This window comes from Emydura macquarii, unplaced genomic scaffold, assembly GCF_026122565.2.
Source record: "Emydura macquarii macquarii isolate MOO-44397 ecotype Brisbane River unplaced genomic scaffold, CSIRO-AGI_Emac_v2 contig_318, whole genome shotgun sequence".
NCBI lineage: Eukaryota > Metazoa > Chordata > Testudines > Chelidae > Emydura > Emydura macquarii.
In genome coordinates this window covers 4037795-4063387 of record NW_027130455.1, presented here as the reverse complement: position 1 = coordinate 4063387, position 25593 = coordinate 4037795, and the positions used below count along the sequence as shown (strand labels likewise).

Below are 25593 nucleotides of genomic sequence, written 5' to 3'. Positions count from 1 at the left end.
TTGGATTCAGTGCAAGGATATTTGTCTGGATGCCACTGTTTTTTCCCTTCATGTTCACACCATTATCATAGCCTTGTCTGTGGCAGTTCTGAAGCTTTATTTTATTCTCATTCAAAATGTTCAGAGGTTAGAGAAAAATGTAGCTCTCAGAAAGTCTGGAAGGTTCCATGAGAGTCTACAAAGGTCCAGAACATTCTAGGACGTTAGTGCAAAATGAATCCACATATGGAATACCTGAAATATTTTACTTTAAACATTCCATTTTCCCTTTTGTCGCTTACAGCAGCAACAGCACCCCCAGCCTGACACCCTCCAATCCCAGCACCCGAGGAAAGGGAAGTCAGATGCAGAATAGAAAAAGGAGAATTCCTCTTGAAATGGTGGGAAGAAAACAACTTCTTTTGCAGGTTTCCTGAATTGATGTCAACCACTGTGAAACTGGAATTTTTAATGGCAAGCTCCAGAAGATAGGGACAGAAATTTCAAATATTATTTTGATAGGTACTTTCCTGTATTATTACTGTTTTAATTTTTCATACTTCCTAAGTATAATCCTATTGCCAGCTGCTCTGTGTGCAGTCTACGATGAGGGAAAAGTAGTCCCACTGTGACATGTTCTACTTAGAATCAAATTGACTGTAGCAAACACAGCAGCTGTTGGAGTTCAGCACTTCTTAGTGCGGCCCTCTTGTTGCTATAACAGCACATTTCTCGCTATCGATATAGTTTGCCTATTTGCGGGTTTTTTCGTATGAAATAACAAAATCCAGTTAATTCCTAGTTTATCTTTAAAGAAAAGTCTATGGGATAGCACATTTAACTTAGATGGGGCAGTATTTAACTTCAGGCCTTTTACCTCATGTGATTATTTTCTCAGATAAGCTGCTGTATTTTTAAGATTTGGATTTATAAAGCCGTCACTCGGGGGTTTATCTTTTAAAATGTTTCTCGGCTCCTTGCTTTTTGTGTAGTACAAATGTTACAGTGGCACCCACTGTAGCTGCTGTTTTACAGTCACAACAGTATTTCCATTACAAATGCCCTTTCTTGTGGTTTTGTATAACTTGGACATAAAGTTGTGTGTGGGCTGAGCCTTAATTATAGTAGGCCAAAGAGTAACTTTTTTTTTTAAAAGTCTGTTATACCATCTTAAGATCTGAAAGGGCAAAAGAATAAAAGTCTATGAACTAGACAAGTGGTTTCCTGTATTTTAGGATGTGTGCACCATTTTATCTGAGGCTGATACTATATTAGCCAATTTCAGTCATCTCTTATTGTGCGCTTTCTTCAGTTTGTGCTGATTCACACTCCAGTCTTGTGATTGGAAACTGGGCTTTGGAACTCCCCAAGTTTAATTGTACACAGCTGAATGGGACATTGGCAGCTCATAGAATATTGAACCACACAATACATGGGCTCATTAGTGAGAGGATGCCATGGAGTACCAACGACAAAAGAGTGAAATAGCAGATCTAGCTGTCTGCACCCCTCTTGATCTTTGGACTTTCTGCAGCGTCAACTGACCGAAGATGAGGATAGTAGCAGCAATGAGGGATTGACCCCATCTGCTTGTTTAATCAAAGGCTCGAGCTATTACCTATTCTCAGCTTCTGCTTCCCTTAAGACAAGAGGTGTGTTTCCCCCAGAATGTCTGGAAAATTTAAGTCACCAGTTTGGTTTGTCTTAATTAAAACTGTGTCTGTGTGTGCGTGCGGGTGTGCGGGTGTGCAAGAGACTGTGTGTGTGTGTGTGTGTGTGTGTGTGTGTGTGTGTGTGTGTGTGTGTGTGTGTGGGAATAGAGTATGGTAAAATAGAAGACAAGTGTATTGTAATAATGAGCCAAATGTTGCTAAGTACACTAGAAATTTTGTTCCACATCTGCAACTGTACTTTTGAAATTCTTCCTCTTTCCTTTCCTGCCGCCCCCTCAGTGATCCCTTGTGGTGTCTACATTTCCCATACAGTTTCAGCCAGATCTTTCTTTTTTAGTAGTCCAGGTTACTTTACTCCGAGTCTGCGGTCTGATTGTGGTTTAACCCCTGCTTCTTGTGACTGGGTTTCAACTTCAGTTTCATGTTTTTTCTGGGCCTTGTGGCTAGCCTTGTGACTGACTTACATCAGAAGAAAGGTCTGTTATTGTCCACTGATGGTGTTCCTCCTTTAGATCAAGTGGGTAGGGCAGAGGTTCCCAACCTTTTTGGCTCAAGGGCCACAGATATCATTTTTACAACCCTGAAGAGCTACCAGTCTCTGTCAGCAGTCCCCTACCTCTCCACTGCAGCCAGATGGAAGGAGTTCAGCGTGAAGGCTGCCTCCCACTTCGCTGATCATACAGTCATAGAATGTTAGGGTTGGAAGGGACCTCAGGAGGTCATCTAGTTCAACCCCCTGCTCAAAGCAGGACCAACCCCATCTAAATCATCCTAGCCAGGGCTTTGTCAAGCCACACCTTAAAAACCTCTAAGGATGAAGATTCCACCACCTCCCTAGGTAAGCCATTCTAGTGCTTCACCACCCTCCTAATAAAAAAGTTTTTCCTAACATCCAACCTAGACCTCCCCCACTGCGCTTGAGACCATTGCTCCTTGTACTGTCATCTGCCACCACTGAGAACAGCCTAGTCCCATCCTCCCTGGAACCCACTTTTAGGTAGTTAAAGGCTGCTATCAAATCCTCCCCCCATTCTTTTCTTCTGCAGACTAAACAAGCCTAGTTCCCTCAGCCTCTCCTTATAAGTCATGTTCTTCAGCCCCCTAATCATTTTCATTGCCTTCCGCTGGACTCTTTCCAATTTGTCCACATCCTTTCTGTAGTGGAGGGTCCAAAACTGGACACAGTACTTCAAATGAAGCCTCACCAATGCCGAATAGAGGGAAATAATCACTTCTCTCGATTTGCTGGTAATGCTCTTATAATGCAGCCCAATATGCCGTTAGCCTTTTTGGCAATAAGGGCAATCCATGGTGAATCCATGCTGACTGTTCCTGAACACCTTCCTCTCTTCCTCTCTGGCCTGATTAATCTAACATTGGGTATTTGGATGTCTTTCTTAACCAGAGGAGGCCTGCTATTGCAAACCTGCTCTCCATCTGGGCAAGTTTAAATCAAATAATTGGATGATGTCGTAATTGCTCTTATGGACCCCAAAAGAGAAATCAAAAAATAAAATTTGTTCTGTTGGCTTGTCCAAAGTCCATACTTTAATTACCATGTTAAACCAATGAAACCTAATCCTGAGTTCCTACAGGAGGGCTTTATTCTGGGTGTATAGGAGTGTCCAAGCTAAAAGATCAACACTCTTAGTATAATGTTCTCATCACCTTCAAGACAAGGAAGTTTTGTACAAATCCAACATTAACATTTTCTTTAAGGATTGGTCTTATTTCAGCACCACAAGGTCATAGAAAATGAGCTTGGAATCTCATTCTGATCTTGGCAGCTCTACTCAGATTGAACCACTATAAGGGGCATCAGTATACTTCCTATCCAATAGAGTAGGTCTCCTGAGGGTTACAATCTCCATTCAAATGAGGGGTTATTTTAATTGGAAGTTGGGAGGTTTCTCTAAGGAGCCCAGTATTGTACATCTAATTCATTCAGTCTTAGCCAATGTTCTGTTCTCCCCCCCACCCTTTTGGCAGAAGTCTTCTCCATGTCTTAGTGTCAAGGGGAAAATGGGAGAAATATACAAATTACCTCTTTTTGGATGTGCATGTTTAAAGGATGATCATGCTTCATGCTCTGGAGTCACAATGCTATGAAAATCCCATTGTAATGGACCTTACATTTTCCTATTCTTCATGTTATCTGTGTTCACCTGAAAATTTCCTTTTGCTTGGGTAAAAAGGCTCATAGATCTGCCCCATCCTGGATACAAATGGAAATTGACATCCATAGATTGGGATTGGTTGTCATTAGATGGAATATGCTATATCCTGCACTAGGAGAAATTGTCCTTTTCCCTCAAAGTATATTTAACACAATTTGTAATTTAAAAAAGTAAACTTCCAGTGCCAGGGAAATTGAAATCATCTTAATAGGAAGGAACTTTCAGGAGGTAGGATATGTCCCTTCTGCCAGTGAATGGTAGGTCTGTTTCTGCTCCCAAGATGCAAAAGCTGGTTGAAGTACCAATGAAACCTCTTCCTTCAGTAAAATCACTGTCTAAAGCCATAACTCAGGCAGGGAATTGTTTCTCTTAGTACCTATCATCCAGTTTTTTTTCCCGCCCCCTCCTGGAATCCCAGTCAATGAATACAATGCCTACCCAGTTCTGTTATTTTTTTAAACATTTGCAGTTGTCACAATTACTGGGCTAACTGCACCTCTGACCCTTCTGGTCTCATTGAATCAACCCCCTCTCAGACCTCGGACCGTCACCACTCTTGGGCATGCTTTTCCTACTCACACACTGGGTGGCAGTTCCCTTATACTCCCTGTGATTGCCTCAGCAGGTCTGCCTTAGGCTCAGACCCAGCAGTTCTTCTTCGAGTGCTTGCTCATGTCGATTCCAAGCAGGTGTGCACGTGCTGCATGCATATTCATCGGAAGGTTTTCCCTCAGCAGTACCTGTCGGGTCGGTGCAGGCGCCCCCTGGAGTGGCACCTCCATGGTGCTGTATATAGGGGCCTCCCGACCCGCAGCCTCTCCAGCTCCTTCTTACCTCCCGTGACGGTCGTTGGAGCTTCAGTCACCTTGCTTCTGCAAGCTTTCCCCATTGTCCTTAGCGGTTCCTGGGAATAGTTAGAGTTAGTCTGTTGTTAGTAGTTATATAGTTACAGATAAGTATTAAGTAACGGTAAGGGGTTTCCCTGTTTCTGGGACTTCCCTACTCATGGTCCTATGGTATGCCTCAGGCCCAAGGCTTCAAGACCTGTGGATCCTGCCACAAGTCTATGCCAAAAGGCGACCCACATGACTCTTGCTTGAAGTGTTTGGGAGAGTCGCACCAAACGGATCATTGCAAGATCTGTAAAAGTTTTCACCCAAGGAGCTGTAAGGAGAGGAGTTGCACCTAAACCGGATCCTCATGGAGGCAGCTCTTCGGCTGCAACCCCCCAGACCCGGCACCAGGCGTGTCAGTGCACAGTGCCCCAGCACCAGTTATGGGCCCCACGCCGAAGAAGTCCTTGGCACAGAGGGATCCTCGGCACTGACACTTGCCATTGGCAAAGACTGTTCGGCACCGATACCATTCGCTGGTGCCCCATAAGAAGCATGGGGCGGACAGGGGATGCTTGCCTGTGGTGCGGCCCATGGACAAGGGCGCTGGCCCATCGTGCCCACAGGTGTGTTCGGCGCAAGGGTCCCCGGGACCATCTACAGCTGCTCCACAGTGAGCACCTACGAGCCTGGTGTGCGTGGGTTCCCCGGCGAAGGAGAGCAAGGTGGAAGAGCTGGACCTCCCCTCCACGCCGGGCATGTCTGGGCTACAGCTTTTCCGTCCTCCACCATGGCTCCAAACTCTGTTTTGGACTTGGCTGGAAGGTGGTCTTTTAGCTTCGCCATCGTGTCCCATGAGTTAAAGTTGTATCTGTTGAGGATCGCCTGTTGGTTGGTGATTCTTAGCTGCATGCCCCCAGTGGAATAGACCTTCCTCCCAAACAGGTCCAGTCTCTTAGGCTCCTTTGCTTTCGGTGTCAGGCCCTGTTGCCCCGCCTTTCTTTTTCGTTCGCCCCAGACACGATGAGCGAACCAGGCTGAGGTGGGTAAAAAGATACTCATATCCCTTGGAGGGGGTGACTTTGCAGCAAGGACTATGGCTTTGGGACTGGCCATAAAAAGAAGTTCCTGGCTGCAGGTGTCAGGTCTCCCGCCTGAGGTCCAGTCCACCATCCAGGACCTTCCCTTTGAAGGAGCAGGGCTATTTTTGGAGCAAACAGACTCCAAGCTCCACTGCCTCAAGGATTCTAGGGTGACCTTGAAATCCTTGGGGCTGCATACGCCTTCCACCCAGAGGAAGCACTTTACGCCCAAGTCTGGCCAGAGGTTTTATCCACAGGATCCTTGGCAGCACTTCTCCAGGAGAAATAGGCGCAGGACACCCCAACCTCCCAACCCTGGCAAAGGCCTAGGGAAGCAGCTGCCAAAGCCAAAACAAAACTTTTGAAGGTGCGCCCAAGGGCGACACTCCAGGACAGTTACCGGATGCTGTCCCCCCCCTTTCTGCAACAGATTATCCCATTTCTACTGTGCCTGGGCCGAAATAACTTCGGACAGATGGATGTTGTGCATGGAGAAGTGGGATACTCCCTCCAATTTTGTTCTACCCCACTCTCCCATCCCCCTTCCCAGTCCCTCTTCAGGGACCCCTCTCATGAGCAGCTTCTTATAGGAGAGGTACAGGAACTGCTTTGCACTGGAGCAGTAGAAGAGGTCCCTCAGGAACTAAGGAGAAAGGGGTTTTACTCCAGATATTTCCTAATCCCAAAGGTAAAAGGGAGGCTCAAGTCTATTCTCGATCTGCGGAATCTCAACAAGTTTGTAAGGAAGTTGAAATTCAGCATGGTCTCCCTAGCCTCGATCATTCCCTCTTTGGTTCCGGGGCACTGGTATGCTGCCCTCGATATAAAAGATGCTTACTTCCATATCTCAATAATACCCTCCCACAGGACATTTCTCAGGTTCATAGTAGGACACAACCAATACCAATTCACTGTCCTCCCGTTTGTTTTTTTTCGGCGGCTCTGAGAGTCTTTATCAAATCATAGAATCATAGAATATTAGAGTTGGACGGGACCTCAGGAGGTCATCTAGTCCAACCCCCTGCTCAAAGCAGCACTAACCTCAGCTATATCATCCCAGCCACGGCTTTGTCAAGCCTCAGCTTAAAAACCTCTAAGGATGGAGATTCCACCACCTCCCTAGGTAACCCATTCCAGTGCTTCACCACCCCCCTAGTGAAAAACTTTTTCCTAATCTCCAACCTAGACCTCCCGCCCTGCAACTTGAGACGGTTGCTCCTTGTTCTATCATCTGCCACCACCAAGAACAGCCTAGCTCCATCCTCCCTGGAACCCCCTTTCAGGTAGTTAAAGGCCACTATCTAATCCCCCCTCACTCTTCTCTTTTGCAGACTAAACAAGCCCAGTTTCCCTCAGCCTCTCCTCATAAGTCCTGTGCTCCAGCCCCCTAATCATTTTTGTTGCCCTCCGCTGGACTCTCTCCAACTTGTCCACATCCTTTTTGTAGTGGGGGGCCCAAAACTGGACACAATATTCTAAATGCGGTCTCACCAATGCCGAATAGAGGGGAATAATCACTTCCCGTGACCTGCTGGCAATGCCCCTCCTAATGCAGCCCAATATGCTATTAGCCTTCTTGACAACCAGGGCACACTGCTGACTCATATCCAGCCTTTTATCCACTGTTACCCCCAGGTCCTTTTCTGCAGAGCTGCTGCCCAGCTCGTCGGTCCCTAGTCTATAGCTGTGCATGGGATTCTTCCTTCCTAAGTGGAGGACTCTGCACTTTTCTTTGTTGAACCTCATTAGATTTCTTTTGGCCCAATCCTCCAGTTTGTTTAGGTCACTCTGTATCCTATCCCTACCTTGCAGGGTATCTACCACTCCCCCCAGCTTAGTGTCGTCCGCAAACTTGCTGAGGGTGCAATCTACCCCATCCTCCAGATCATTAATAAAGATGTTGAACAAAACCGGCCCCAGGACCGATCCCTGGGGAACTCCGCTTGTGACCGGTTGCCAGCTAGACATGGAGCCATTGATCACTACTTGTTGAGCCCTATGCTCTAGCCAGTTCTCTATCCATTTTATAGTCCATTCGTCCATGGCCATGATCGCTGCATTCCTGAGGAGATACAGTGTCCACGTATACCCATATCTAGATGATTGGTAGTCAAAGGCCGCTCCAGGGAGCAGGTGGAAGCACACGTCATTCTAATATGGGCAATGTTCCTCAGCCTGGGTCTGCAGCTAAATGTGAGCAAATCAACTCTAGGGCACATGCAAAAAATAGAATTTACAGGGGCAGTCCTGGATTCAGTTCAGGCTAGAGCTCTGCCGCCAGAGTCTCATTTCCAGACTATGGGCTCCATAATAAGGACTCTCAGCAACTTTCCTACTACGACAGCTCGAAGTTGCCTGCTTTTCTAGGCCACATGGCCTCCTGCACATATGTGGTCCAGCATGCGAGGCTGCGACTCAGACCTCTCCAGTTGTGGCTGGCATCGGTCTACTGACCCCACAGAGACAGTCTGGAGAGAGTCGTCTCTCTCCCACCACAGGTTGTAGAGTCTCTTCAGTGGTGGCTCAACCCCCATCATGTGTGCCAAGAGCTCCCATTTGCCAGGCCACAACTGTCGTTGGTGCTGGTGCTGGACGCTTCAGTCTTGGGGTGGGGAGCACACCTCGATGAACTGAGGACCCAAGGCCTTTGGTCCCCAAAGGAGCTGTTGCTCCACATAAATGTCAGAGAGCAGTGGGTGTTCAGATTGGCCTGCCAGGTGTTACAGTCTCACCTGGCAGGCAAGCAGGTGTCAGTACTGACAGACAACACCACAGCAATGTTGTATATGAATAGACAGTGGGGAGCATGTTCCTCTCCCCTGTGTCGGGAAGCCATCAAAGTCTGGGACTTTTGTATTGCCTGCTTCATACACTTCCTATCTGCCTGGCGCCCAGAACGAGCTGGCAAGCCATCTCAGCCGCAACTTCAACACCCACGAGTGGTGTCTCCACGTGGATATCTTGAGGACTATTTTCCAGAGGTGGGTGTTTCCCCAAGTGGACTTATTCATGATGCAGTCCAACAGGAAGTGCCACCAGTTTTGCTCCTACCTCAGGCACAGCCCGGATTCCATGGCAGATGCGTTCCTCCTTCCCTGGGTTCACCACCTGCTTTACATGTTCCCACTTGTCCACAAGGTCCTCCAGGAGATCAGGAGGGACAGGGCTATATACTTATAGCCCCAGCGTGGCCGAGGCAACACTGGTGCACAACGCTGCTGCAGCTATCTGTAGACACCCCGATCACCCTGCTGCTGGTTCCGGATCTGATCATGCAGAACCATGGTTGGCTGCGTCACCCCAGCCTAGAGTCACTTCATCTCACAGCATGGAAGCTGCGTGGTTGAACCCGAGGGAGGCAAAGTGCTTGGAGCAAGTGCAGGAGGTTCTCCTTGGTAGTAGGAAGCCATCCAGAAGAGCGGCATACTTAGCTAAATGGAAGAGGTTCTCGGTGTAGTCAGTACAAAAGGGCATTCCTCCCTCCAATGCAGGCTTCTCTGCTTCTTGTACTGGACTACCTACTGCACCTAAAGCAGTTAGGTCGGGTGGTCGCATTTGTGAAGGTGCACTTGGTGGCAATCTCTGCTTTCCACCCAGGAGAAGGAGGTTGTTTGATATTTGCGAACCCGTTTCCCCAAAGGCTTAGAAAGACTTGACCCTCCAGTATGTCATCCAATCCTGGCATGGGACCTTAACCTGCTTCTCAATAAGTTGATGGGCCCCCCTTTCAAGCCCTTAGCTTCGTGTTGTACCTCTTGTGGAAGGTAGCCTTCCTTGTTGCTATCACCTCGGCAAGAAGGGTGTCTGAATTCAAGGCATTGACCTCAGAGCCCCCGTATATAGTATTTCATAAGGACAAGGTGCAGCTGTGCCTGCATCCGGCTTTCCTGCCTGAGGTGGTCTCTCAATTTCACATTAATCAAGAGATTTTCTTGCCAGTGTTCTTTCCAAAGCTGCAAGCCAGCAGCAGGGAACATAGTCTCCACTCCCTGGATGTCAGACGGGTGTTGGCTTTTTATATAGAGCGGACTAAACCCTTTCGTAAATCGAATCAGCTTTTCATCGCTGTAGCAGATAGTATGAAAGGCCTACCATTAACCTCTCAGAGGATTTCATCCTTGATTACCTCTTGTATAAGGGTGTGTTACGAGCTAGCCAAGGTGCCAGCCCCGGTTCTCACAGCACATTCCACGAGGGTTCAGGCCTCGTCAGCAGCATTCCTGGCTCACGTTCCTACACAGGAAATCTGTAGGGCTGCAACCTGGTCTTCTATACACACATTTACTTCTCATTATGCCATTACCCAGCATGCCAGGGACAATGCAGCATTTGATAGAGCAGTGCTCCAGTCGGCAATCTTGTGAGCTCCGACCCCTCCTCAGTTGGTCTGCTTGGAAATCACGTGCTTGGAATCAACATGAACAAGCATTCAAAGAAAAAACCCGGTTATTTACTTTCCGTAACTCTTGTTCTTCGAGATGTGTTGCTCATGCCCATTGTAAGACCCACCCACCTACCCCTCTTGTCAGAGCCGTTCGGCAAGAAGGAACTGGAGAGGCGGTGGGTTGGCAGGCCCCTACATACAGCGCCATGGAGGCGTCATTCCAGGGGCGCCTGCGCCAACTTGACGGGTACCACTGGGGGAAAACCTTCTGACGATTTTGCATGTGGTGCGCGCACACCTGCTTGGAATCAACATGAGCACCACATCTCGAAGAACAACCGTTACAGAGTGTAAGTAACCATTTATTCTGTTCCCTCTTGGAGCAACGATAGTGAGGAGAAGAGACCAAATAACCTTCTTCATGCAAAATATTATTTAGTTATAGCAAAAGCACTTCACAGAAAACAACTTAAATAAGAACAGAACGTAAACATATCCAGCTTTTCCCTAAAGGTAATTCTCTGGATTTGGAAAAGCCCAACTTCTTTACTCTCTCTCTCCCCCGTCCCATATATCTTTTGATACGTGATTTCTCCCCTCCCCCCCACACCTTCTCCTGCCTGTGAAAGTCTTTATAACTGTTGAGTATTTTTTTTATTCATCTGGTTTCTAACTTTGGCAACCATGTCTTGCATCCTTGGTGCTAACAACTTGGTCCCTTGTCTTTCAAGTGTGTTCTGGGTGTCCTTATCTAGATCGGTTTCTTCTTCCCACAGATCCTTATTAAATTAAATCAATACCATCGTACAGGAAATTCTAATAACCCACCATAATTATGCAGTAACTTTACCTCGCTGACCAGGTCATATACAGTGTTCATACAATTATTCCACCTCACTTTCTTTTTGAGGTTATTGCATAGTAATTCCATGGCCATCACAGTGCTCTAAAAGCAGATTTGTTTTGTTTTTGTTTGTTTTTCACTGTTCTCTCTTTCCTTTCCATCACTCTGCTGGTTTTTTTACATTTTGGATTCTGATCTTCTGAGGCAGTTGCTCAAATAAGAATTAGTGTTGAGGGTGAGACTAAATTGGGGTTTACAGTGGACAGTACTGCCTGTCTGGTACATGTAGCCATAGTCGCTCTATCCTGAGGGTAAAGAGTAATTTCAATGGGAGTTATTCCTGTCCTGTGGGAGGTAGAACAGGTGTTCTTGGGAGGAGTACAAGGTGAAGGAAGTTCCATGCACTCTCTTCCTCCCTTGCACATCCTCAAAACAGCTGGTCACAGTTTGGTCCTGAACTTATGCACTGGGTTACTAATATCCAAGTCAAACAATGAGTACAATGTTCTCTCTGTCCAGAGGAATTTACATACACAGAGTTTTAATGGTAATGGTTAACCCTTTCTATAGCACTTTATCTTCTAGGATCTTAGTCCTTTACAAGTATTAGGTAAGCCTCACAACATCCCTCAGTGCAAGTTTGCTATTTTGCAGGAGGACTTTAATGATTTATCCTGTATTAATGTGGTGGAAGAGCCGGTAACAGAACCCAGAAATTCTGTCTTTTGTCCTTTATTCTTACATAAACGATCTGCATAGATCCTTCCAATAGCTACAGAACAGTTGACTCCTAAGACTGTGTCAGAGTTTAAAATATGACACAGAAGTTCATGTAATAGATGCAGATTTTTTAGAAGAAACTAAAATAGTTGTTTTAACTGCATAAACTGCACAAGATACTGTCAGATGTACAGGACTACATCTAAGCAGGACTACATCTAAGTTGTTAAAATAATACATTGCTACTGTTAAATGATTTTCATACAACTTGGAATAAGTAAGCTTGTAGTACATTCACAAGTGTATATTTAATTCTGTTCTTAATAGAAAACATATATTATGCAGTGCATTATGGAGACAGTATGGTAGCTCAATATGTCGGGGGACTACTACTAGATGAGCCGCTGTTTTTAATAACTGTAATTCGGTTTCTGATATGCTTTTTTTTTTTTTAAGAGCAACAAGTGCCGGAGTGCTATGAGGGAGAGAGAGTCATTTATAGAAGAGAAAATAGGTTTTATAAGGGTAAAATGATGAGACTTTGTGACTGGGAAAATTTTCTCAAGGTTGCTTCTGTTCACTGAAGGAAAGTGCAAGCTGTGATGTTTTATACTGCATATAAATAATGAATAGCTATTAGTCCAAAACAAACAAGAACATATGAAAAGTTAGATTCCGAGATTCTGATTTTTGTTTTGGGGTTTGTTTTTTTTTAAATCTTCTACCAAATTAAATCTTCCAGGAGACTCAACACTTGGTAATAGGAAAAATAGCTTATCCAAATAGAGGATTTAACAGTTCCAAAGCTTTTCTTATTTACAAAGATAATTCGTGTGGACAACTTCTGTATCTACGGCTGTGTATCAGATAACCATATGGCATTCCGTATTAAGAGAAGAAAATGTATCTATGTCTGTCTTTTCTAAAAAGGCCTTTATTCTTTTTGGGCTGATGCACACCATCACTGCAAGCAAAAATGAATAAATAATGGGAGGTTGAGTGTGGGGGTTGTATTTGATGAATTGGAGGCCGATCTGAAAGAACCAGACACTGAACAAGGTTTGGGGCAGCATCCTAGTAGGAATTCCAGCAGGTGGGACAAAGGAGGTATTGCCATTAGTGGGCATCCACACTCATTTTTTATTACCAGTCCCTCGCTTGTAGGTGTCTTGGAATTTAAGCCCTGGATTTCAGTGCATATATTGTAATCCTCTTCATCATTGAGGCACTGATATGTAAGTGAAAATCAGAGGAAAACACCAACACTAGTGCTTGGGTCCTCCCTTGACCTTTTAAAAAAAAATTAATTTAATTTAATTTTATTCCTCTTTTGCCTCCTCCCCTTCCACTGTTGTTTTGATGCATTTACTCCCAATATGGGAAGCATCTTCCCCATTTCCAGATTGCTAACTCCCCAAAACCCCCTCTTCATTCAAGTCTGTCTTAAAATACACACTTTCTTCTGTGTTGCTTGAAGGGGGTTAGTTAAAAACCCACAAAGCCATCCCCATCTTTTGGGTTTCCCAGTTTGTCCATTTTCTGTGCCTCTATCATCTAGATTTGAATCTCTTCAGGGAAAGGCCTTAATGCTTTCAGTTCAAGACACTGGAGAAGAAATTGTAATCAGATTTGTATCCTCTAGTGGTGCATTGGAAATAGTACTTAACTTGGCTTTTGGTAAAACTCTCTTCCTCCCTTTCAATACTGAGACTTTTGTCTAGATATTGCAGACATCAGATTCAGGTTGTCTATTCATTTTTCTCTTCTATCAGTTTTCTCCCAAACTGATGGCACAAATAAGGTGACCAGATGTTCCGATTTTAAAGGGACAGTCCTGATGTTGGGGGCTTCGTCTTATATTGGTGCCTAATGCCCCCCACTCCCTGTCCCGATTTTTCCACCCTTGCTATCAGGTCACTCTAGCTGCAAATACATCATGAGGACTGAGGAGGGTAGCCTTCATGCAGTGTTTTTCCTAAACTGATAGGACTCAACAGAATTCTAACTTAATACATTTGTTCTCACTTTTCTTCTAATATTTACCTTTATGTATTTTGTAAAAGAGAAGGATAGAGTATTTTGCTCACACTGGTATTCCATATTTATGAGTGCTGTGTATTTGGAACATTCTTACTGTTGAGATCAAATTTCTATGCTATGAAGTTTAATTTAGACTTTTTAAAAAATGCAGTTCTGTGTTGCCACTGTAAATGCCACTCAACTAGAGTAGTCCATACTTAATGAGCAAGTAATTGAAAATACGTGCTTGTCAGTATCTTTTTTTTTTTTTTTTTTTTTTTAAAAAGGCTCTCCAGATGATTATATAGTACTGTGCGTACATTAGATATTCTTTTAAAAAGCTGTTAAGCCTCTATGGAAAACTTTAACTGTGGGAGAAGTATATTAAAATAAAACTCATGGTAACCTATGGGCCCAATCCTGCAACCCTTGTGTATGTTTTAAAAAACAAAAACAAAAAAAACCCAACCTTGTTCATAAGTAGTCCCCCTGCATGCACTAGGACTACTTATTACCACTGAAGCTTCAGTTTCTCTTGCTTCAAGAAAACGAGAACTGAGGACTGTTCATCAATAATAGCACTATTCTCTTCATTATGGCTGGATTTAGGAAATTAGTATGCTTCTATGCTTTTTTGAGGCATAGCAAGCAGTTTGATTTGAATGGTATTCTCTTATTTTATGTGAGGTTTTTTTTCTAGAAAGGAAATCTTGTAAATGAAGTATAATCTCACCATATGAAACTTTGCATATACTGTGATATAGTTCATTAGAATAATTTTAAGACTTGTTTTCTTTTTCTTTCTCACAGATCTATCCATGGCAGTGCAGAAATTTTCCCAGTCACTACAAGATTTTCAGTTTGAGTGTATTGGAGATGCTGAAACAGATGATGAAATTAACATTGGTAAGTGAGTTCTGTACTTCAATCGCAATAATAGTCTCATTTTTATGAAATGTGAAAAATTTTATTGTAATAATAAAGTTTAAGCAACAAACTCTTTCAGAGTTCATGTGGTTAGAATATGTCTGTGCTACAGATTCTACAGTGGCACAGGGTTTTCCATTGATATAGCTCATCCATCCCTGAAAGCAATAGTAACTTCGCTGATACTGACCTAGCCACATCTGCACTGGGGGTTAGGTCAGCTTAAGCATGGTGCTCAGGAGTTTGAATTTTTCACACCCCTGAGTGACATAGTTACATTGATCTAAATTTTATGTGTAGACCAGGTCTGAGCTGAGCACGTAAGAAAAAACCCCTGGAAAGCTGTGGTAACACTTCATTTATCTTTATACATCAAAATGTGACGAGAGCATGAAAAATATAGCCCAGCCTTCTATCCTTGAGAATGCCATTGAGTCAAGTATGATTTGTTTCAAACCCTGCTAATTCCTCTAAATAAAAAACAATTTTCACTGGGCCATTGAAAGGCATCCCTATTCCCTTGGAACAAGCTTCATAACCATTGTCCATGTGCTTGCTGCAATCATTTTGGCACTAGCTCTGTTCAAATGAAGGGCAAAACTGTTTTTGTTTTGTTTTGTTTGTTCGTTTTTAAATTAGAAAGATGTGCAGTGAGCTTTTTGTTTTCCTTGAATGCAAGGACAAAAAAAAAAAAAAAAGAGAAATATAAATGCTGAACTGATCTCAAACTAGACTAAAATAAATTAAAAAAATTTGCTTCAGGCAGGCACTAGGCTTGGAAAATTTCAGCTCAAAAGGGGTGATTCAGAGAGTTTTATAAGCTACTTCCTAATAGGGTTTAGGATGGACACACTTTAAATAATGGCAAGGGATCAATAATTTTCTAACTATGGAAAATAGGGAGTCTTCTTCCAAGATCAGAGACCATGACTTAGCTTTCTCTTTTTCAAGGTGTAATTCCTTGGTCAAATCAAAATAAATACCTTTATACAAGCACTAAAATACGCTTCATCAAAGTGGTAGCCCTGCTTAGAAATGAGAGCTCATATGCTAAAGAAGTTGTCAAAAAAAATAACCTAGTTGAGATAATAGTGATTCAAGCAGCAGCATAACAGTGTAAATACTAATTTGTTCAGTTGGGTTCAGGTTGCATTAATGGAAAATGAACTAGTTTGTGTGTCGGTAAAACAGTATATAGCAAAGAACCAGCTGGTACCTGAACTTTCAAAATGCCTTTGACAAAGTCCCTCACAATAGGCTATTAAGTACTCAGAATGCTGGCAAAGAGCTGTCATAAGCTGGAAACTGGCTCAGAGACAGAAAATAAAGAAAATGGGGACAATGATCAATTTATAGTATGGGAAAAGGTCAGCGGTCGATGCCCCAGTGTTCTTTTTGTATTAAGACTGGTATTTAGTAAATGTATGAGTGATTTGGTGAAGGAGTGAAAAATTAGGTAGAAGACTTGCAGAAGACATGAAAAAAGGAAATGTTTTTTGCATAGCACATAATTGATCAGTGGAGCTCATTACTGCAAGGTATTTGTTGAGGATAGAGGCTCAGTAGGATTCAAAAAAGGATTAGATGTTTATATGGGCAGTTATAATATAAAATTCTGTGTAAAGTATATTTAAAACAAAATCCTGATTCAGATAAAAGATCTCCACCAAGGCTTAGAAAGAAACTTTCCCCATGGGACGTGATTGGCCTTGAAGTTTTCTTTTGTATTCTCTGAAGCATCTGGTAGTGGTGAGGTGGGAGAAGAAGAACACTGGGCTTACTTACATCTGTGCTGGCAATCCGTATTTTCCTCTCTAGTTCAGTAAGAAAGTGTTTTACTTATGTCTCAGAGTGGGCATAACTTCTGGTGGACTGACTTCCCTGTACAGATCGCACCAAATTACCAGTCTATTTCAGTAAGCTCTGAGAATTTCATCAGCAAAAGCTTTATTCTGCTCCCATTCAAGTCAATGGAAAAAACCCAGTTAACTTTAACTGTGCATAATCAAGGCCCAATGTACCATCTTTCCATGTCCGACTCATTATATAGCCTTTATCGTCAGAATCTTTGATAGGTTCAGCTCTTCATAGTGCTCTAGTTTTCTGCAGTGCAGGACTGGGAAAGGACCCAAAGTGAATGTGTGAAATGTTCAGGTACCTGATCTTAGAGGCAGTATTCTGAGCCGTGGCAGGTTTTGCAGTCAGGGCAGTGACCACCCACATCATCATCCTCTGCTCCACCACCTACTCTCAGCCTGGTGCGGAAAGGAGGCCGGAAGGCAAAGAAGGGGTTGGAGAGTGAGCCTGCCCCAAACTCACCTAGCACCAGCGGCTCCTGTCCTGTGGGACTGGGCCCATCTTCCCACTCTGAGCGTTGCGAACTGGCACGTGGGGTTGCATTGCCATTCAGGTGTGGCCTAGCTGCTCTCTGTCATGATTGAGGAGCAGCCAGGCCAAATTTGAGTGACAGGTGTTGCGATATTGTGTACAGGGTCACAGCACCACATGACCCTTTGTGCCAGTTCGCAACACTTGGAGTAGGGAGCCGTCACTGCCGAGCCCCATCAGAAAAGGTGCCACATGTATACCTAAAAGCTGCCGCCGGAGCTTGTCAGCCCTTCTCCCCGCCACCCCCATGCCTCCACTGGCTTAGAGCCGAACATTTAGAGTCTATTTAGTGGGCCGCTGTTTGTCAGTGTGATAGATGTGGCACTTCTGATTTTGAAATCTTTCGTAAACGATGTGATCTGCAAAATTTACTGGTAGGTTTAAGCTTGACAATTAGCTATGTCAAAAAAGTGATTTTGAGATTACCACTTGTAGAAAGTAGTTAATATCTTGTTCCATGGTGGATAAAAGACCATCCCTTACAGATTTACAGTATCCCAATGGAATGCACTTTCAGAAATTTCAGGATACAGCAACATAAGGTTACATACTTATGACCTAGATATAGGAGTATGAGACATAGGCAGATAAATCCCAAGGGGTATTAGATATCTTCATATCTAAATTTTATATGCCTTTATACATTCTGATATATTCACAAAGGAGAAAATCATTTTGGTTATTAGGGCCACCAAACATTTTTCTTTTTGCTGTATTTTACACTCGCCTGCCACGATCAGTGGTTATCCTCATTAATAATTGTGGACTATTTTGTAATATCTCTTTGGTTTTTTTGTCTGTCTTCCCTCCACACACTCTCTTTGGCCATTTCTTTATATTTTTATGGTTGATAAAGTCTAGCTCATGGGTGTGTATGATATGTAGTGTGTATATTTAAACTAAAGTTTGCAATACCTCTCAAAGTTGTGTAACCTGAAATTCAGTCAATGTTTAACTTTAAAACAAACAAACAAACCATCTACTTTGAATTATTTTAGCCTCAAGTGATTAAAGAAAGGTCCTGACTGGTCTTTGTCTGGATCTTAAATGTGTTGAGGAAAGGATATTTTATTTGGATGTTAAACAAGCATTTAAAACTATTTAGGAAGAACCGGAGAGTTCAAGATGTTTGACAGCTGATTTATTTCACTTTGCTCTTCAAAGAAGGGATTTCTGCCTTCCAAAGCAGGCATTTCCTGGTGGATTGTCATATGTATCAAAGAAGCTTATAGGAGCAAAAGGTAAACTGGCAGGAATTAAATCCCAATCTAATAGAGCTTGGGGGTGATATTGTGCACCTTTATAGAATAAGCCTCAATTTTTGATCTCCCTAAAGCAGTGACCTAGAATTTGGTCCATATCTTTACATGCCACTGCAAGTTTGATGTTTACTCATCATCAAAGACAGCTTTGAACAGATGAGTCCTGCTATCTTTCCTTCCTCCTCCTTTATCTCTTTGGTAAGAATATTGCTTTATCTACAATTGTCAAGCTGCTATTACTTGAGATTTCAGTTTTGTTTGTTTACTGCTACTGGGAGGATTGACCCTAAAGTTTTTGTACACTTATCAAAATATCAACTGCCCGATAGTTATAGACCCCTGGTAGTGACTCATTTTTAAGGTTGTGTGTGGAATTTTCATTCCAGTAGTATAAGTTGTAAATATCAATTAATTTTAAACATTGTTCTTAGAGATGTGTACAGTGGTCATTGTACAGTGGTCACCTTTAAAAGTTTCTTCCATGTTGAGATGCACAGTATTGTGACTTCTGGCAGGATTGTTCATTTTAAGAAGTAGTCTCTGAAATCAGTAGAATATTTTTCAAAAAGGAGGAAATAATTTAAGCAGAGCTGGATGAAAAATGAAACATGTTTGTTTCAAGGAATTTTGAAAAAGATGCATAGTTTTTTTTGTGTAACTTGCCTTTTTTTAAAAATGTTTTTGAAATGGTTATTGAATAATTTCATTTGCAGAAAACCCTTCATAAACTTCAAAAAGCTTTTGATGTCACAATATTTTTCAAATATGAAAGTTTGATAAATTAAATTTTTTACAAAAAATCTTTTAAAAATAGTGGAAAAGATTTTGTTGAGAGGAAAATTTTGTCTTTATTTTAAAAAATTTCAACTTTCAACTATCTTTACTTTTCAGTCTGACCACTATGTATGTTTTTAAAAAAATTGGAATTGAGTAAATTTTTTGTTCAAATAACCTTAACTCCTACTCTGTATCCTCTCCTACCAAGTAATAGGAAATATACTTAAGTAATATTACAAATTCAGGTTTTTTAAAATCTAACAAATGAAAATGCAGTACATTTTATAAACCATCCTGATTTCCTATATCTCTTTTACGATAAATAATGTGGAGAATGGCCTGTTGTGAGATTTAATACATAGAGTAGGTTCTGTAAAGATATATTAAGAGGACTAAATGTGTAGGGGCTCCGTATCTGTAAACTTGGGGTCTCTGACTTGGAGTGAGAATGTAAAATTTGAAGTAGTAATAGTGGAGTTTTCAAATTATTGTGGCAAGATGTGGTGTTGTAGGCATGCTATAGTCCATGTATAGAGAATAAGAACAATATTGCAGATTGGGAAAGGTACAGTTGAGATTTTTAAATATGGAGGCAAGATGATGGCAGTGTCACTAGCCCTTGATGAGTGGATTAACTGGTTGATATCCTGTAGCCCATCAGTGAGTGGGAGGTCATCAAGGTTTTGTGGTCCATTTTAGAAATATATACGATGTAGGATGAGTGATTGTAAGAATATCACATCTAGCAGGGGATATAGGAACAGAATTAAGGTTGGTTGTGGGACTTTATTGGTCTGTTACCTAACTTCCAATGGTTAATCTATAGCTAAATCCTTTTAGTGTTTTTAGTTAGAATGTTGTACTGTAAATATATTTTACCTTCTTATTTTGTAGTCTCGGAATATTTGTTGTGTAACTTTGAGCTGTCTAGTTGCCTGATATTTAGGCATTTTAACTACACTTTTTCTACATGTCTAGTGCAGTTAAAGCAGAGCTACTATTTGTGGGAATAAAACAACAGGTTCAGTCCCCCACCAGACATAGCACTTTGCCTTTACTTCAGCCACTTAGCACTCTTTCTGGAGAAGAGATATTAGGATCCTCCTACTCTGACTCCAGACTGAAGGCTTGTTACTTTTCCCAGAATACCAGCTGTTAACTAGGCCCTCCTGATTATTTTTTTTAATAACTATTGTACATCTTTTTTCAGTAAAAGACCTTGATGTCCTGGAGTGATAATGTGTTGTAAAATGTAGTTGTACTTTCCTCTGTTGTCTTTGTTAAAACCCAGTCACTTCTGATGGCCAAGAGAATGTGCGTTCCTATGCTGCCTTGTCTAACATATTTAGTGATTTCAAACCATCACTTTTGCAGCTCCTAAATTCTCACATGGCTATTTATACTTTATTGAGGTTCTTCCTATATATAAAATTAAATCTGACATGTTGCAACACTCTTTCCTGCAATCATTTTCTTTTGAAGATTACTTTTTAGTATGAGAACACAATAATCAAAATGAGTTGGCATAGGATAAATATTAACTATCTAGACTATAAAAAGGCTTCTGAAGGATTCTTAGAGGCAGTTTGGACTAAAGAGGAGTGAAGAGGTTCTGAGTAATCCAGAGCTGATTTTTGTTGTGTTGCACTGAGAGCAAATCATTACACAAGTTTTATAGGCGCAGCTGGAAGCACTGCCAATTATTAATTATTATTATTACAATTAAGTACAATTATTAAAAATAATTACTATTATTATTATTGCCCATTATAAAACCCTGGTTTTAGTGGCTTATATCTGTGTCAAACTTCATAGACTCATGGACTCTAAGGTCAGAAGGGACCAATATGATCATCTTGTCTGACCTCCTGCTCAATGCAGGTCACAGAACCTCACCGACCCACTCCTATAATAAATCTCTAACCTGTGACTGAGTTATTAAAGTCCTCGAATCATGGTTTAAAGACTTTACTGTACAGACAATCCACCAGCAAGTGAGCCTTGCCCTGTGCTACAGAGGAAGGCAAAAAAAACCCAGAGCCTTCAACCATTTGAGTTGAAATTTTCATGCCAGGTGTCTGCCTCAGGCTGAATTTTTTTAAACATTTCAAACAAAATGATTTAGTCATTTCTAAGAATGAGGCCAGGGAGAAGTATGTTTTGCCCACATTAAATTCTCTGAAAAACTCAAGTGCCCTCATGCTTTGGAGGAAGGATTTGAAATTTGTTAATGAGGTGGCCATTTGCTGTCCCTTATGAAAATCCACTCCAATTTGGTTGAGTAATAAGCCTTTGAAAAGTCAGTTCAAGTTCACACCTGCTCAGTAGATATTCCTTAGATTTTAGCATCTCGATTCCCCAAAGATTCCATTTGCACTGGGCTGAACAAGACTTCCTCTGCAATTGCACCTCTAGGCTGCTATGGTCCATGCCAGATGTGCATCTGGCCGATACAGGACATTGTGTCTCCTTTGCTCTCAGTGACCTCTCTGCTGACCCTACACAGTGTGGAAAAAGAAGCTGTCTGATTCAGATGCACAGGAGAAAAGACCTTTGGGAAGGTTTGGGAGGAGGAGTAAATTGGGTCAAAGAGCCTAGGGTGAGGTGGCTGGGACTGGAGGCAAGGAGGGGAAAAGGGAAACTGGATTGGGGTGGTTGGGAATGGAACTGGGAGCTGGCAGGAATGAGTTCAGATTAGGCTGATGGGGAGTAGGAGACACTAGAGTTGGAGGAGGCAGCGGAGGGATTCTAGAATTTCTTATCTCAGTCTAATTTTGGCTACATGTCTGTTGCCAAGACTAGTCAGATTGTGATTTCTCAAAATTGGTGACTGTATAAGAATAACAAAATTTTTGTGTACCTGTATATCATACACTGTTTGTCCTACAAAACCCCAGTTTTATATGCTTTATTTGTGTTTATAGATCCATTTTCTATACAAATGAGACTAGTAGAACTGTTCTTTTCTAATGAGAGTTCATAGATGGTAAAGCTGGTGACGTTAACAATGGAAGTGTCCCACATCCTATCTTGGAAGATACATTGGCTACGGTGCAGGCTTGATACAGGGATGCTTCTTTTGGAGAGCTGAGGCTGTGCACGGTCTAGCGCAGAACTGTCCCTCACTGAGATTAAATAAGAGAGGAGGAAATGTTCCCTGATGGAGCTAGACAGAGTGGGCAGGCCTGTCTCTGCTTCATAGTTTCTTTCCCACCTTCTGAGCACACTGGCCTAACCCTTTGGCTTTGCCTAGGTAAAGGTAAGTTTAGTACTATTACAGGAGGAAGATACCCTCAAGATCCCATGTTCTGGGTCAAAGGCTAGAAAGTGAATAACCTTCCCTCAGTTTACGTTTGAGCCACACAGTTTCTCTCATTGGGCTACTTATTAGTTAATGGATTCTTGACAGTTTCTTATTCCTGTATTTCCTAAATTTTCAAGGTACTGTAGATATATCTACTAACATCTGACTGTAGTATATTTATTTACTTATTAAATAAGTAAATAAATAACTTAAACGTTTATTTACTTATTCACCAAAAGTATATAATAAGCTGTTTATGGTTCTGTACTATGCTTCCATTTACCTTCCTCCCCATTGTTTGGGGGGGGAGGCGGGGAGGGATATTAAAATGAATTTAGTGCTTTTTACAGCCACTTTTAACATTACCGTGTCCCAGTTCAGAATTAATTAGGCATTTTATGCACAGGTTGTAAAATGTGTTCTTGTCTCCTTCAAACAAATAGAATCACTTGTTCTAAAAATCAAAGATAATCTGATTTTTAAAACACTAAACATCAAAGGATTCCTACTGTGGAGAATATGAAAACGCTTCTTTGAAAGCTGCAATCAAATCGAGTTCATGAGATAAAGCTCCCCAGTTCTAATCCCCTTTTCTTTGGAAAATACATTATTTTAAAAACAGCAATGATCATTAGTCTTTATTCGGAAATGGAGCCAACATCATCTGCAGCATTACAAGAGCAGTATGATTAGTAATTAATATTACAATATGGATAATGGTTACAGTGACATGCAAATCAATTACAATGTACTTTTGTACAATTTGAATAGTTAAGTCGTACAAAAATTGACATTTGCTTGCAGCAGCAAATAGCATGATGGATAATACTGTTTTGTGCATATAACCTAGAAAGGCTTTAGACTGGTGGCTTAATATAAGTCACTCTTCCTATCCCTAATGGCTGCATTTTTCCATCTTCCAAATTACTGTCTTTTATTCAGTAACAAACACAGGATGGCAAAGAGCCAAGAATCTTGGCTGTTGAAGGTGCATCATATTTCATTCAGTTATAGCCATTCACCTTTGAAATAAAGATACTGTTCAAAGGATAAAGAATCTAAAGTGAGAGTAAATGACTGACATTGAGATCAGTTGTAAATCAAGCACGCCTCATGGTTCTGCTAATGTCAAAAATGACTGTGTGCGCTCAATGCTGTGCAGGAAGGGTCTATCTACACTGCAGCTGGAGAGTGTAATTCTCAACTTTGGTAGACACAGATGCACTAATTCTGCTGAGCTAGCGTGCTAAAAACAGAAGTGTGGCAGTGGCTGCGTTGGCATGGGCAATGGATTGGGCTAGGTGTTAGCGCACAGCACTGTCTGAGATTCTACGTACGTACTTGGATGTCTGCTTTTGCCACATGGCCACGCTGCTATTTTTAGTGTGCTGAATTGAGCAGAGCTAGCGCATGTACGTGAGTGGCATGATTTTGGGTGGAGCTGGAGCCCCGTCTTGCAATGATGCGTGAAGCTGCAGCCCTGTAGCAAATTTGACCCTTCTGATTGGCTGCCTGCCATGCTTGCCCACCTCCGGGGGCAGTGTAGTCAATCAGAGCTGCTGTAAGCAGAGCTCTCTCCCCCTCTTCAGAGCAGTCCAAAACCATTCTTGCATGTTGGGGGGGGAGTAGAGGTATAGAGGAGGGAGTTAAGGATCCTGACAGATGAGAGCAGCTTCACTCCCCGCTCCCTCCTGTGAGCATCAGGAACTAGATGCTAACTCTCTTCCCCCTCCCCCCCCCCCCCTTTGTAGCACCCAACCTGGGAAAGTGGGACATGGAAAAAAAGTGTGTGTGTGAGAGAGAGAGAGAGCGCGCGAGCAATTTTGCTTCTTTAAAGTTTATTTTTTTCCTGTTTATGTACCTTCTTTACTTTTAAAAATTATTGGATTAATAACCCTGTCATCTGAAGTCTTATTTACTTAGTAATTAAGGTAGTCCAATAAAGCTGGATCCTTTTGTTATTCCCCCAAAATTCATATGTGCCTCTCATTGGAGTTTATTATTAGTAGTATTATGATGATGATGATGATGATGTTAAAGTGTTGGTGTGCTCAGATCTGAACAAGACGCAGATAAAGGTAGAAGGTGGGGTTTTCAAAAGCACCTAAGTGGCAGAAGAGCATGGGCACTACTGAAAGTCAATGGGACCTGTGTGCCTAAGTCAGTAGGTGCTTTTGAAAACTCCACCCAGAATCTCTCCTAAAGATCTCAGGGCATAATCCTGTTTCCCCTGAAGTCAAAGGTAAAACTCCTACTGATATCAGTGGTGGAAGATCAGGCTCTTAGAAACAAAACGTTCAGAAATAGAGTGGGACACCAAGAGGAAGAATGAAAGTTCTATGCTTAGAAATGTTGTAAACTCTTAACTGTTCATTGAAGAAAAACTGATGGCTCTTGGCTCATGGCTTTTGATTTTCATCCCTTTTTTTGTTAGTAAGATGCAGTTTAAACAGAACATTAAAAGGCATTTATGTTTCACCCTTTGACTAACTAATGCTTTTTCAAGCAAGAACAAGGTGTCCGAAAACTGTGCTATGACAGATGTGTTAACTGGCTTTAGAGGTTCAATTAGCAACGTGACAAGATGATGGTGTTCTACAAAATTGTTATTAATTAAGGCCAAGAAATGCATCACAAGTGCTGAAATGTGGTATAGCTAACTTGTTCGAAAAGAATTCTTATCTTGCTGTTAGTGATTCTGGCTTATGTGATCTTTGCTGTCTTGTGTCTGAAGCTGTTAATGGGATGATAAAATTGCTGGTAATTAGCAGTGTGTAGAACAATTAATCCTATACCATATAACTGATCAATATGACTTACTTAATGTGACATTTCCAATTTTAATTTTTAAAGATTGACTAATTTTAAAAAAAATCAGCATCCTTTAAAGAATAATAATCATCATAATTAATAATAAATATCCTGACAATAAAAAAAAATGCAATGATCAATTTTTTGTTCTTACTCCAGTGCAGTGTTTGTAAAGGTTGAGCGACTATTCCAAACATTCAAATGCTTCTCTCCCCTTTCTTTTCCTTGCACCCACTTACATGCTACTTTTTTATTTTCAGCTTTGCTGGTGCTATAACCTCTTGCAGAATTTGAAAGAGCATATTCCCTCCCACCACAAGCAGTGAGTTAGGGTGTTGTAAATGACAATAAACAAAACCTGGAGAAAATGGCTTTATCCAATGTCTAATGCAAGGTGAGGAGAAAAGAAGAGA

At 41.9% G+C, this 25593-nt stretch overlaps 1 protein-coding gene across 3 annotated transcripts in view; it reads left to right on the top strand.

Moving 5' to 3' along the window:
* ARHGAP42 (Rho GTPase activating protein 42) overlaps window positions 1-25593 on the top strand; it is a 272863-nt gene that overhangs the window by 42423 nt on the left and 204847 nt on the right. For all 3 annotated transcript variants that reach the window (XM_067567915.1, XM_067567908.1, XM_067567923.1), the window contains exon 2: window positions 14522-14617. In XM_067567915.1, coding sequence (XP_067424016.1) covers window positions 14522-14617 — 96 coding nt within the window. The remainder of the gene's footprint in view (window positions 1-14521; window positions 14618-25593) is intronic.